This window comes from Cyprinus carpio, chromosome B5 (genome assembly GCF_018340385.1).
Source record: "Cyprinus carpio isolate SPL01 chromosome B5, ASM1834038v1, whole genome shotgun sequence".
Classification (NCBI taxonomy): domain Eukaryota; kingdom Metazoa; phylum Chordata; class Actinopteri; order Cypriniformes; family Cyprinidae; genus Cyprinus; species Cyprinus carpio.
In genome coordinates, this window is record NC_056601.1 from 29,818,027 (window position 1) to 29,831,384 (window position 13,358).

General features: G+C 39.5%; 1 protein-coding gene across 1 annotated transcript; it reads right to left on the reverse strand.

Moving 5' to 3' along the window:
- Positions 1-997: 997 nt before the first annotated feature.
- Positions 998-11,287, reverse strand: ak1 (adenylate kinase 1). Its single transcript, XM_042723076.1, has 7 exons — positions 11,140-11,287; positions 3,901-3,933; positions 2,286-2,321; positions 1,697-1,860; positions 1,480-1,596; positions 1,164-1,355; positions 998-1,084 (listed from the first exon to the last, which is right to left on the reverse strand). The coding sequence occupies exons 2-7, from the start codon at positions 3,905-3,907 to the stop codon at positions 1,016-1,018; spliced, it is 585 nt and encodes a 194-aa protein (XP_042579010.1). The 5' UTR covers positions 3,908-3,933; positions 11,140-11,287; the 3' UTR covers positions 998-1,015.
- Between the last annotated feature and the right edge of the window lie 2,071 nt (positions 11,288-13,358).

The window sequence follows — 13,358 nt, forward strand, 5'->3', positions numbered from 1 at the left end:
TTTTTTTTCTCAAAATTTCAATTTAGCATGGCATAATTTTAACTTAATGTGTCATATAAATATGACTGTTTGTGTTACAATTTCAATTTATTATGTCATAATTTAGACATTTTATGTCATAATTTTGACTTTTCATCTCCTAATTTTGACTTAATAATTGTGATTTACCGAAACATGATTTTTTTTTCTTACACTGCAGAAATTGGCAAATATGTTTCACAGAGTATTTCACAATGGTTTTGAAAGCACCTCAGCCACTCATAATCAAAGACCAGACTAGTTTTATGATTACGAATAAAGTGTAGAGAATATTTTCAGTCTGGAGCACTAAAGAAGAAGAACTTGTGAAGGAAGTGTTTGAATAAAGTCTGCATCTATCTAACCATTAGCAATGAACACAGACAGAGAAAAGGCATTTCAAAATGTCAGCTCGACAAAAAAGCACATAAAAGTTTAAATTAGCTTTAAAAAGTCTGAAGGTTTCCGAATAGCAGTGTAGCTGAAGAGAGCTATATGAAGTTTGAGGGTTTCATACAGCCTGTGAGATGCTATGCTGTTTGAAAGGCAGTTACTAAGGTATTCTGGGTGGTTGCTAGGGTATTACTAGTCAAACACACAATGCAACAGAGAGATCTGATAGATTGAGTCACGGGATGGAATTTCTGTGTAATAAAGAGATTATTAAAGGGATACTCCACCCCAAAATGAAAATTTTGTCATTAATCAATTACCACCATGTCGTTCCAAACCTTATATCTGTATCTTCTGTATGCTCTCTGTATCATCCACGCCACAAGGATGCGCTCTTTATACACCAGGTTTTCATCCAAAATATCTTAAATTGTGTTTCGAAGACGACAGAGCTTTTACGGGTTTAGAACTACATGGGGGTAAGTGATTAATGACAAAATTTTCATTTTGGGGTGAAGTATCCCTTTAAGACAACAATGATGAGTATATGTGAGGAACAAATACAAAAGAATAACCCAAACAAGAGTTTGTTGTCAAGTGCTGTTTACTTCAGCTCATCAATAGCTTTTACAACAATAGCAAATACTTCATCCACCGGCAGCTCAGAGTTAATCTGGAGGAGGAGAGAGAAATCAGTCAGTAAAGGAACAATGTTTGGAGTCAATCATATTTCAGTCAGCGTTTCTGCTCACCTTCCTAACGATGCCACGCGTCTCATAGTAAGCGATGACGGGCTCAGTGGCTTTGTAATAGAGATCCAGACGCTTCTTAATGGTCTCCTCGTTGTCGTCGGAGCGGCCGCTGGTCTGTCCACGCTTCATCAGCCTCTGCACCATGGTCTCGGCTTTAGCGTCGATGTACAGCAGCAGAGCTGGAGCACCGATCTGAAAGAGGGAAGAGAGAGACGTCATGCTCAATCTGAACAACTTTGAATGGAGTTTATGAGTTTGGGAAACTCATTATGTGTGTGCTTGTATGTACGGGTCATGTGTGGTGTTGTTGCTTTACCTTCTTCTCAAACTCCTCTCCCTGTTTGACCTCACGAGGGTATCCGTCGATCAGGTAGCCCTTTGAGACATCAGCCTTGGCGATCATGGCGTCTTTGATCATGTCCAGAACTGTGTCCTGCAGAAAGCAGAGCAGCGTCTCAGTGTGGCAGAGTTCATTTAGTGACATCAGTCCTGAGAAATGCTTTATCCAGCATGCGAAGGGCGACTGGACTGACCAGAGGCACGAGTTCCCCCTTCTGCATGATGGCCTGCAGCTGTTTGCCCCTCTCTGAACCAGATGCCACCTCCGCACGCAGCAGGTCACCTGAGGACAGGTGAGTGTAGCCATACTTTTCCACGATCTTCTCACACTGAGTGCCTTTTCCTGAGCCGGGGCCGCCTGACATAAAAACACTGGTCAGATCCTAATATAATATTGCTTTGATTTGATTTCAGCAAGCAGCATGATGTGAACTATTAACATGTGTTAATGATTTTAAAAGAAGTCATCTGTATGATTTATGACTGATCATGTGACACTGAAGGCTGGAGCAATGATGCTGAAAGTTCAGGTCTGATCACAGCAATAAATAAAAATTTAACATGTATTCAAATACTGTAGAAAACAGTTGTTTTAAATTGTAATAATATTTCACAATTTTTTTGGCGGGGGGAGGGGCTGATCTGGTTTCATAAAAACATTTCCCATCCAACACTGCTTATGATTAGAGTTTACATTCACAAAAACATGCCTCATTTTGAATGAATGATTGTTAGGAGTTACACTGTTGAACTGTGAAATATTAAAAAGGCAATTCAACTTACCCACCACAAAGACGATCTTAGCATCTTTAATTTTATCTGTGACACAATAAAACATTCAAATCAGTCCAAAATGTAACATGTGAATCAACAGAGGCTGTGTTATTATATGAAAGCACTGCTCATGAAACTCTCTGGATCTTTCAGTGCTATCTGACTCTCTTGGATTCTGAAATCTGATGTTTTCCAATCATTTAACATCTGTCTTCAGCGCAGCGACTGCTGATTTACTCAAAGCAGGCCTAACCCCATTTCTGATCGCAGACTTTCGGCTTCACACTCGATTCTGCGCTTTCCCTTCAGTTACTCCTGAAGCTTGAGGTCGCCATGGCAACTGTTGTCAAATTCATTCAGGTTCAGCTTCATCAAATAGGTTGATCCTGACCCACTGATGGCACTTTTTAGTCTTTATTTTATTTATTGTCATTTTATAAAAAATTTAATTATTTATCATTTATTTATTTATTATTTTAAAATTGAGTTGTATTTGTAGGCTATTTTGTTTCTCTTTCACATTCGCAGCGAGCAGGGAATGTTCTCACAACTTGAGGTTTTGGGTTTTTTTTTAAGTTTATAATAATTGTCAGGACAAAATGATCTTAAAGTAATGGTTAATGGAACATCCTTTAGCATTATAAATATTTATTATACATTTTCATAATGCTTAGAGAAAAGGTTTTTAAAAAACAACATTCTCAAAACATCCTTTTTTTATAATGATGCTGGTAATGATTTTGAAACTTTTTTTCTTTTTTTAATCTATCTATCTATCTATCGTAGTCTTTAAATACATTCTGAAATCATTTTAGAACACATTCTAGAAAACATTTATTTTGGGTGAAAAATAAAATTAGCAGAATGCAGAATGTTTAAGAACGTTTTAGTCAGCTTTAAATAACGCTCTAATTACAGCGAGAAAACGGTACATTTTAACGTTAGAATATTAAAACAAATGTTTAAATAATGTTATATTTGTGGAAAAATAAGTTAGCAGATCATTGTATGAAACTCTTTTGTAACGTTTAAAAAACATTATAATCACGACAAGAAAATTGGACGTTTTCACAGTTTAGAAACATGTCAAAACAACGTTCCTACAACATTTTGTGTTTTGTTTTTTAACCTAAATGTCCCCTTATCTGAATTAAGACTGTTGGGTCTAATTGAAATGTGCTGTATACTGTACATACAGTAAAGAACCTCTTGCAGTACAGCGAGTGTCCACATGAGGGTCCATCAGAGAACCATCAAAGGTTGATGATGGACTGATGAAGACATTCAGTTGTCTCATCTCGACTGTCACTGTTTATTTGCTCTTCAGTTCTCTGTTATTTGTGTTTGTCATTGAGTCCTAATTCTCACAGCGATCCCGTGTGTGAGTGTGTGTAAAGGTAAGAGCTGCTGTTCGTCTCAATCTGTCTGGAGTCCCTCTTTAGGAGGCCCATGTTTGTAAGCCCTCATTGTGTTTCATCACACGTCCTGCACCAGTCTGCTTTAACAAACTCTACCACTTACTGAGCGCAGTTTCATTCAGGTGGCTCCATAAAATACTTATACATCTCATGAACAGTCACATGTAAAAAAAAATTAAATATTATAGATGGAATAAAATTCTCACCTGCCATGGTTGTCTGTTATGTGAGAGGTTATCCTGTAAGAGCAATAAAAGACAAAGATTAGTCCAGATAAAGAGTTGAAAGTCTTGTGGATTTGAAGTCTGTCACTTATCATTCTCATCTGATCTCTTGTTAACAGATCACAAAGTTCACAATCATTTCTGATGTGACCAAGATGAGCAGATTCCCAATTAATTCTTGAGGAGAAATGTTGCACAAAGCATTGGTGTTTCCCAAACAGAGTCCCGTAACATTGTCACACACACTGCCCCAGCACACATTTTATACATTACACCTATCTCTCTCTCTCTCTCTCTCTCTCGCTCCTCTCTTTCTCACACACACACAACACCACCACGCGCGCGGCGACGCCGCGCACACACACACTGTGTACATTTCTGACTCATGTTTATCTATTTACCCCTTCTGCCTGTTTCATTGTTTCATTGACTGCCACCACCCTATGTGAAGTCAAATATTTCCTACTGTCTGAACTGAACATTTACCAAGAGTGAGGCAAATAAATTTTGCTCCAGATATGAATTTATGAATCTGCGTTTACTTATCATAGTAAAGTTTACTTATCATGAGGTCAACTTGTAATATAAGGCCGCAGTGTCTCTTACACGCATTTAATTTTTCACGACCATTGCCCTCTTATCTATATGATCCTTACAAATAAAAGAGCTGTTTATGCTGCGGTGCTTTAAAAGCTATAATAAATCGGCCCCTCTAGCAGTTAAAATAAAACTGCATGCGTTTGGGCGGGAGAAACATTGCTTTGGTTGTGCTATCGGCTCTGTTTTCTCTGAGGACTGGAAGCAGCACGCAGAACATCTGGACTATATTAGTAAGTTGGGCTAATGGTCACATTTGTTAGCATTAGTTAATGAACGAGCCATTATGAAGTAACAGTGCTGCTGCATGCTAACATAAACTGTTGATGTTATGCATCTACTGTACATTATAGCCTAACCTATCAAGTCCAGGATGCAGCGCTCACTGTAAAAATGTGCACAAAGAGTGAGAACTGACACATGAAGTCTGATGATGTTCTGTACAAATAAACTTAAGACATATACATACGTAAACCTTTGATGACCAGCTGACCTTCTTCAAAGACCACATTGCAAAAAGACTGCCCAATCTTGCAGGTTTGCATTGCACAAACATCAGAAAGAACAGGCCTTCTCTGTAACGGAGCATGCTGCCACAACTTCTTTGTCCAGTCCCTTGTCATTTCTAGGCTGGATTACTGCAATGCTTTCTGGCTGGACTTCCATCAAGCACAATCAAACCTCTACAAATGATTCAGAATGCAGCGGCACGACTGGTCTTCAACGAGCCCAAAAGAGCACATGTTACACCTCTCTTAATTCCCTTGCACTGGCTACCGGTTGCGGTTCGCATCTAGTTCAAGACATTGATGCTTGCATTTAGAACAGCCACAGGCTCAGCACCCGCCTACTTCCCACTCACTACTACGTATCTACATCATCCCCTCCAGAAGTCTGAGATCCGCTAGAGGAGACGAGAACTCCTGTGGTACCATCACAGAGATGCTCAAAATCACTTTCCAGAACATTCTCGTTCACCATTCCCTGGGCTGGTGGAATGATCGTTCCCACCCCATCCCGACATGCGTAATCCCTGACAGTTTCAAGCGACAGCGAAAAACTCATCTCTTTCAAAGCTATTTTGACTTTATCATAAAAAAAAAATTAAAAAAAAAATTAAAAAATTAAAAATGTCTTCTCTCTTATTTATTCCTTCCCTTTCTAGCTTGTACTTATTTGAAAAATGTCTGAAACGTGGTATTAAGAGCACTTCCTTGTCTGTCTGCCTCTTTAAGAAGAATCTCTTCAATGTAAATGCCCCAGCGGATTGTGTAAGTCGCTTTGGATAAAAGCATCTGCAAAAATGACTAAAAGGTAAATCTATATTGCCTAATATATATGACTGCTTCTAGCTACCTTTTCGCAGTGTGGTCCCGGTATAAGGAATGAGTGTGCAAGTATATACCTCAACAATCTAGTCCCCACCACTTTTTAAGACAATGCCAATGTGGAGGTAGTTTGGGTAGTTGTCCCAAATCTTGCCTCATGCAATACCCCTCTACACACTCAACAAGTATTAGTACGTAGGCATCCAAACTGGGATGCAGGAATAGTGTAGCATTTTTCAGCTCAGGTCAGAATGAAATGATCAGGGATTCTTTTTTTTTCTGCAGCTGCTTCACACAGACAGGACAGCATTAGCTTCACAAATTTCACCACATTATCACCAGCGCTTCTGCTGAGCAGTGCAAATGCATTCATGTGTTGATGTTTATCTGTTCACAACCCCTTATGTTTAGTCTAGTTTCAGTAAATGCTATTTTTTAGACGTTTTGAAAGCTGCAGTATGTTACTGTGTTGCATATGTAACGTACCTAGAATAATCTCAAAAAGAAGAAGAAGAAACTTTTCACATGTGTAATCTAACTGTCCATGCAATCTTCTGAAATATTTTTCATTGTGCATCAGATGAAAAGCTTTTTTTTGCCAAAAAAAAAATGCAGTTGTGAAGAAACACTTATTAAAACCCTGCAAGCCAATGACCTCTATTAGAGACATCAATCTACCCCTCTTTACATCAAAAACTCGATCAGAGGCACTATGAGAGGGTTATGAAACACCTATAAACGAAGCTGACATTACTCCACAGCTGTCATCACTCAACACAAAACCAGAAGAGGAACCCACTGGCTTATAGACGTATAAGAGAGCCATTACTGCCTGACACTGTAAACGGTATATAAAGTTTAACTGGAATTCAAAACTATCAAAATTATTTAATTTACATATATGGATATACCATCAGTTATTGCCATGCAGAGGTATTTTTTTTTATTTATTTTTTGGGTCTCAAGTTGTAATGAGTTTTCACATGTGACGTGTGTTTATGAGAATAATTCATATACTTACTCACAACCATGGCTTGCATTAACCGCAGTAGACTGCAGCCCTAACAGCTGCGCTGGCTGTTCTCTGCGTTGTTAACTGTATGAAACAGCTCTGTCAGTCGTTCTGTTTGAAATGTAGAGGTTAGTGACACACCCCGATGACACACCTAAACCCAAAATGAATCCCGAGTCCTCCAGACAGGATTTCATAAAGCATTAAGACTAACACTACAGCAGAAAGAGAGAGGAGGGGAAAGCTTATAAAGAGTGTGTCTTACGTTGCGCCTGGAGTTTCTGCTGTCCCCCCACCCCCCCCCCCCCCAGGCTGAAACACTCCGATCTTGGGAGGGTCGGGATGGTAAGTGTAAACCAGATCCCTTGTTCTTGTGACGGCACAATCTGGTCATGTGACCCGCAGTGCCTCGCATGCAAAATGGTGTTTGTCTCAAAGACTGGTCCTGCTGTTCTGTGCTATAGCTGCAATGCTATTTTTAAAAAAGAGCAATGCTATAGTAAGTTTCGCCTAATAAGATGACGCTTTTGAGAGCAGATTGTCTTGTGTGAATGACTGTACGAGATCTCTGCTCACTGTTGAAGCATTTGCTATGTCTTTAAGCTAACTGGTGTCTGAGGGTTTTACAGACAGTGTTTTAAATAGTAAGGGTTACTCAAACAAAAGGTGACTATATCCATTATTAGATGTTTTGTCGTTTTTGACTTGACCTTGTAGCCCCAAAACATTTTAAATGCAACAGAATTGGCACAAATCTACTTATATTTTAGTATTACAAATATTTCTAATATTTTTTGATACATATATTCTAATAATTTTTATTGCATAGGAAATGTATATGGCTTTAGTTGTAGTAACTGAACCTATACATGAAACTTTGAGCTGAAGTAACAAGTCTGGTCCATGTTACCTTTCAAATATGGGAACTGTGAGAACATTACGAGGTTTAAAATTATGGAAATAATGCACAAGCATGAAAGACACTCCTATTTCCTCTAATGTTGACTTGGTCAAGCCAGCATAATAAACTATGGAACCTGCATGGCCACATTAAAGGTATTCCAAGATTCATATTATAGGGTTCAAAATCTTACAGACTGATTTGTATTTTTCACATATAGTCAAACACTGCTGAGTTTTGGAACTATTTGCACTTCATGTGTCTTTACCGATCCCATTTAACCGCGGAGCCCCGATTGATCAAACAACTAAGCATTTAGGAAAAGGACAGACTGAAACGCATTGCAACCCGAATCACTTAAAGTGTTTCAGGAAGTAGTTTCAGACACATTCCTGGCCAAGTGTACATCTGTTTGTTTAAGATAAAAAATAAAAAAAAATGCACTCCTCCCAAAATTGGAAGTGCAGCACATGTCTAAGTTTTTGTGAAGTGAACTCCACTGACACACTGCAAGTATTGTGTAATGTACTGATCTGTTCTCCAGTTGGCTGGTTTATATGTGGGTGACCCCTGAGCCACTGTAAATGTCACCCAAAGGCCTGAATCAGCACCGGACACTTCAGCACTGCCTGTCCGGCCTATTATGGTGATTTTGTAGCCTCTCTGGCATGTGAGACAGTTGTTCTTGGCACTAAAACTGTGAAGGGGGTTTGTATGGTCTAAATGTGTGTAATGTACTATATGATGCTGATAAATTGATTATGGCAGAGTTTCAAGAGCACGTGAAGCAAACACAGGTCCAGCAGCTCTCGCTCTCTGCAACTACATGTCTTATTTCTACTGACGTGAAGTGTCTATATGGAAAGCATTAGCTGAGAATCATAGCAGGTTTAATGGCTTGTGTTCATGCTTGTATCTATTTACAGTTCAGCCTTATAAACTGCAGTACAGTTTGTGACTCATTCTCAGCAAATGCTGCCATTTCTGTCCCGATGACTTGCTTCTTGTGTAATTAATGGCTTACTCATCTCTTATTATTTGATAGACTGGAAAATTTGAGTGATGTTTAGAAATAAAGCATTCATTTTGTGTTTAAATGTTAGTCCACATACACAGTATCTGCATAACTTTATCTGCTTTTCAAGAATTTAGCAAGCTGGAGCATATGACTAAATTACAACGGACTGCTTTTCATAAGACCTTCTGACTATACAAAGATGAAACTTTATGATAATTTGCGTTTACCATTCAAGACTCAAAATTACTCAGATAATAATAAGACATAAGCTCAAACACATCACAAATCATAAAAATATATGTATAATTATATTTATAATATGATACCAATTTAATTATAAATATATCAATAAAATTATACATGTTTAATTATAGGTTATAAGTTTATATATATATATATATATATTTACAATTTATATATTTATTTTTTACCTGCTTGCGGCCAATGCAACAGTTTCTTGTTTACATTTAGTTTAACTTGCTGTGCTAAAATAATCATTTTAATCTAGTTAAACTTGAATGATACTATATGTGTGTGTGTGTGTGTGTGTGTGTGTGTGTGTGTGTGTGTGTGTGTGTGTGTGTGTGTGTGTGTTGACTCCCTGTAAACTCCCATTTGTCATTTTGGCAGAAACAATGTTGCCATGACCACTCAAAAATTAGTTCTACAGGTGCAATAAGGTGTAACTGTGTGCATCAGTCAGCAAAATGAATCAAAAGTTAGAAAGGTTTGGAAGGACTTTGATTATGTAATACTTTGGTAATGTAACACTTTTTATTTGGGGGGGGTTACGGGGGGGGGTTACTAGACACCGTAACTCTACAGAGCTTCATGTCAAAAGTCCTTGACGAGAAGGCACAAATGCAGCCTGAGGTGCACAGAGCTGTTTGTAATATTTTCTATTAAAAGCTGGTGTAAATATGAGCTAGATAGCTCAGCACACAGCTGCTCACAGCTTCCCATAAGCAGCCACAAATGAAACCTTCATCTTCTGTATGCAATGCATTTTTAACACAGATTTAAGTGATGCCATTAAACTTTGTGCATTCCTGTAATATTTTCAAATAGACACTTTTTTTTACTCTTTTAATGTATTATCAGTGTAGTGCAACCCAGTTGCTGCATGATTTTCCCCACCAAAAAAAAATAAATAAATTTGGCAAACAAATTTTCACTCAGAAATTGCTAGTAAACAATTACACCGTTTCACAATTACAAAGAAATGGCAAGTAACACAATGAATTAAACATGAAATGTTTAAATAGAGAGACTGAAATAGTATTTTCTTGTAAAATGTACTTCAATCATATTTGAAAAATGCACTGCTTTTTTGAATTAATAGAAAAATGATCAAACTAATAAATCTCTTTATTATATTTATTTTTTTTAATATATAAAAGTTGTATTAATTACATTATAATAATTTATTATATAATTATTATATAATTGTAAATATAACTTTTTTAAGCTGTACTGCCACAAATTTGGGTTGCAAGAAAGGGTTGCAAAAAAATGGCAATAGTCACATATAAAAGAAAAATATAAATAACATAATAAAATATAATATTCTACTTAATGTGCTTTCAAGCCCTATTTTGTATCCTGTTCAGGAAAAGATTATTTTTAGGAATATGGGATCCCAGCAAGTGTCTCCAGACTAGATTAAATGTCACGTATGACCTTATAAATCAGTCATCAAAATTTAGAACTAGCTGCATGTCTCTTAATGGACTAAGGGTCATGTGACACATCTGTGGACACCTTGTGCTCAGTTTCTGGTGACACTGACACGAGGGAAACCTCGATCCCATCCTATCATGTAGTTTCATGACCCTCCTGTCCACCAAACCGGTCATGAGGGAGACGCTAAAAAAAGACGTTCCTCTACAGCTACAGCTGCTGTCCGCCACAAAACCAGAGCCATGACCGCTTCACATTCCCAATCCTGACCGGAAAACCGCATTTCTGCTGTTGCCATAGTAACGGAGCTGCTGTAGCTTTAAGAGAGGAGAGCGGCTCTGTTTGACCTAAATGAGGCCGTGTTTACAATGAAGAACATGCACCTGATTCCATCAGTGTTTATTCTTGAACATGAGATCAGAACTGCATTGAGCAGCTCATGAGAAAACACACAGTGGCTGCAAAATGATGAAACAACACACATGCATCTGCACGTTTGTCCATTTGACATTGCAGCTGTCAAAACACATTCTCAAGCTGCTTCACACTGATCAGCCTGTGAACAGCAAGACCTTAAAGAGCTTAACGCTCTCTCTCTCTCTCTCTCTCTCTCTCATGCACACACATACACACATGATAAGGCATTTCCGTGCTGCATTATTGCACTTTCTCTCAGTGTACTGACCTGTCTGTCTCTCTGTGTGTCTCTCTGTGGTCCAGTGAAGGCTGAGCGTCTCCGGCTCCTGTCTGTGTGAGTGACCCGCTGCACGGCAGCCCTCCCTCTGCTCACCGCCTCTTTATATAGCACCACACGACTCTGGCTGACGCAGTGCACACTGGGAAGACCAGAGGGCTGCTGGGAGGGAGTGCAGGAATGTAGCAGATGGATCAGAGCTCATGATTGGTTGCTTCTCTCTTCTTCACATTTCAGGATAAAGGTTCAGCATTCTGACCATTTTCACATGCAATATCATGTAGCCTCAGTGTCTGAAGTAATTATCAGCCATGATTTTTGTCTGAACTCTTATGGCAAGTTGAACTGGACAAGGATAGTCTTTTGATAATACTTCACTGTTTGTACTGTATATTTGAGCAAATGTTATTCAGAGTATGCATAGAGCCATGTGTATTTATATAAATATTCATTTAATATCTATACATTTCAATAAGTATGTCATATTATTAGATTAATGTTTATTGCAATGTTTGTGTGAAAACATTGCACTTTTTTAAAAGGATCATGAAATGCAGTTTTAGATTTTTAGATTCAAGTTTGTCAAGGTTAGTTTATAAATGCAGATTTTTGCACCAAAAAAAAGGTCCAATATTTGTAAAAAATTATGATTTTCTATCTTCATTTTCACTGTCTGTGAAGAAAACTCGATTTGAAGGGCATTTCCTATTGTAGAAATGGAAATAAAACTCCCACTGCTATGACTGGTGTCAGGTTATACACAATGCTGAAGACATGAATTAGTGATCCCAAGCAGGTATTTACTGAACAGGTGGTTAAACTGAGAAAGGCAGGTAAATAATGGCAATAAAAACTGTTACAGAGTTGAAGGAGCATTGGTTCTGTGGGAACTGTGAGTAAGAGGGCATTGAAGGAGCTGGTGAAGCGAAACACCATAGAGCCAGGCAGACTACAGCAAGGAAGAGAGAACTACAGAAGAACCAATGGAAGAGCAGAAACTGGATGGAGCCAGAGACCCAAAAGACAGAGGTGGGGCTATGGGATATGAAGACCCAGGGGAAGCTGAGGAAATGAGGAGCCAGGGTGACATAACTAGTCTGGAGGATGGTGGTGGAGCTGACGGCTCAAGGGACTGAGGTGAAGGAAGGGACCCGGACAAAGGTGGAGCCAGAGGGAAGACGGAGCCCATTGGAGCCAAAGGGAGGATTGAGGCACAGTCAAAGGCCTGGAGGTAAGAGGGAGCCCTGCAGAGACGATGAGGAGATGAGGAAGCATGGCGCCATGGTGGAGCTGATTGTTCAGAGGCCTGAGGTGTAGTCTGGGGCTATGAGGGCAGAGGTGGAGCTATTGGATTATCACACCAAGGCAGAGCTGGAGACTGGAAGGCCCATGGTAGATCTAAACCACTCAGTGGGACCACTGATTGAGGAGCTGAAGGGACCCAGTGGAGATGGGACCAAGGATCTGGCTTGAATTGGCAGAGAAGGGGAGAGAGAGAAATGCTGGGTGGGAATGACATCACCGAAGGAGACTAAGAGCTAGATGGAACCAGCAGAGATGTAGGCGATTCAGGACTGGGTGGAACCAACAAAGATGCAGGAGAGTTGTGTTGGAAGGAACCCAGGGTGGAAGTGTGGTTTGAATATAAGAGGGAATTACATTGCCTGTGCTCATGGGCTGAAACTGTTCAGCAGGGTGGGGGGTAGTCAAAGCAGGGTCCAACTCCAAATTATCAAGCTCCAATAATATCCCTACTGGGACGGTCATCTTTGCCAGCTCACAAACCTGGTCAGACATGAAAACCAGCTCAGGCTCTGGGACGAATGGGGCTGCAAGCTCTAGCTCCAGAGTTAACTTGTTCCATGAAATGGCTTTGGCAATCACTGTACCATCACTCTTGGTGGGCTCAGGTTTTGAGGTGGACTATGGCTTTGTGACCATGGTGGGTGGGGAAAGGTCATCTCTGGGCTCGGTATCTGCAGCAGGCTGTCTCTGGCTTTGGCTTAGTGGCAGGTTTGAGGAGGGGTGGAGAAGGACTTGGGAGGAGTTCAGCGGCAGATGGTGTCTCTGTGGTGAAGACCGCAGACACAAAGAGGACTAGAGTGGACTGGGAATGCTGTGAATTTGTGGCACTGATGTTGTTGCTAACAGCACATATTCAAAATATTATTCCAGGGTACAGGTGGTAGTTCCTGCTGGTTACTGTTGGA

Excerpts from the sequence above, each read along its gene's own strand:
- ak1 (XM_042723076.1), bottom strand. Across the intron at positions 1,861-2,285 it reads TAAGATCGTCTTTGTGGTGG|GCGGCCCCGGCTCAGGAAAA; the intron begins GTAAGTTGAATT and ends TTTTTATGTCAG. Across the intron at positions 1,356-1,479 it reads GAGAGGAGTTTGAGAAGAAG|ATCGGTGCTCCAGCTCTGCT; the intron begins GTAAAGCAACAA and ends TCCCTCTTTCAG.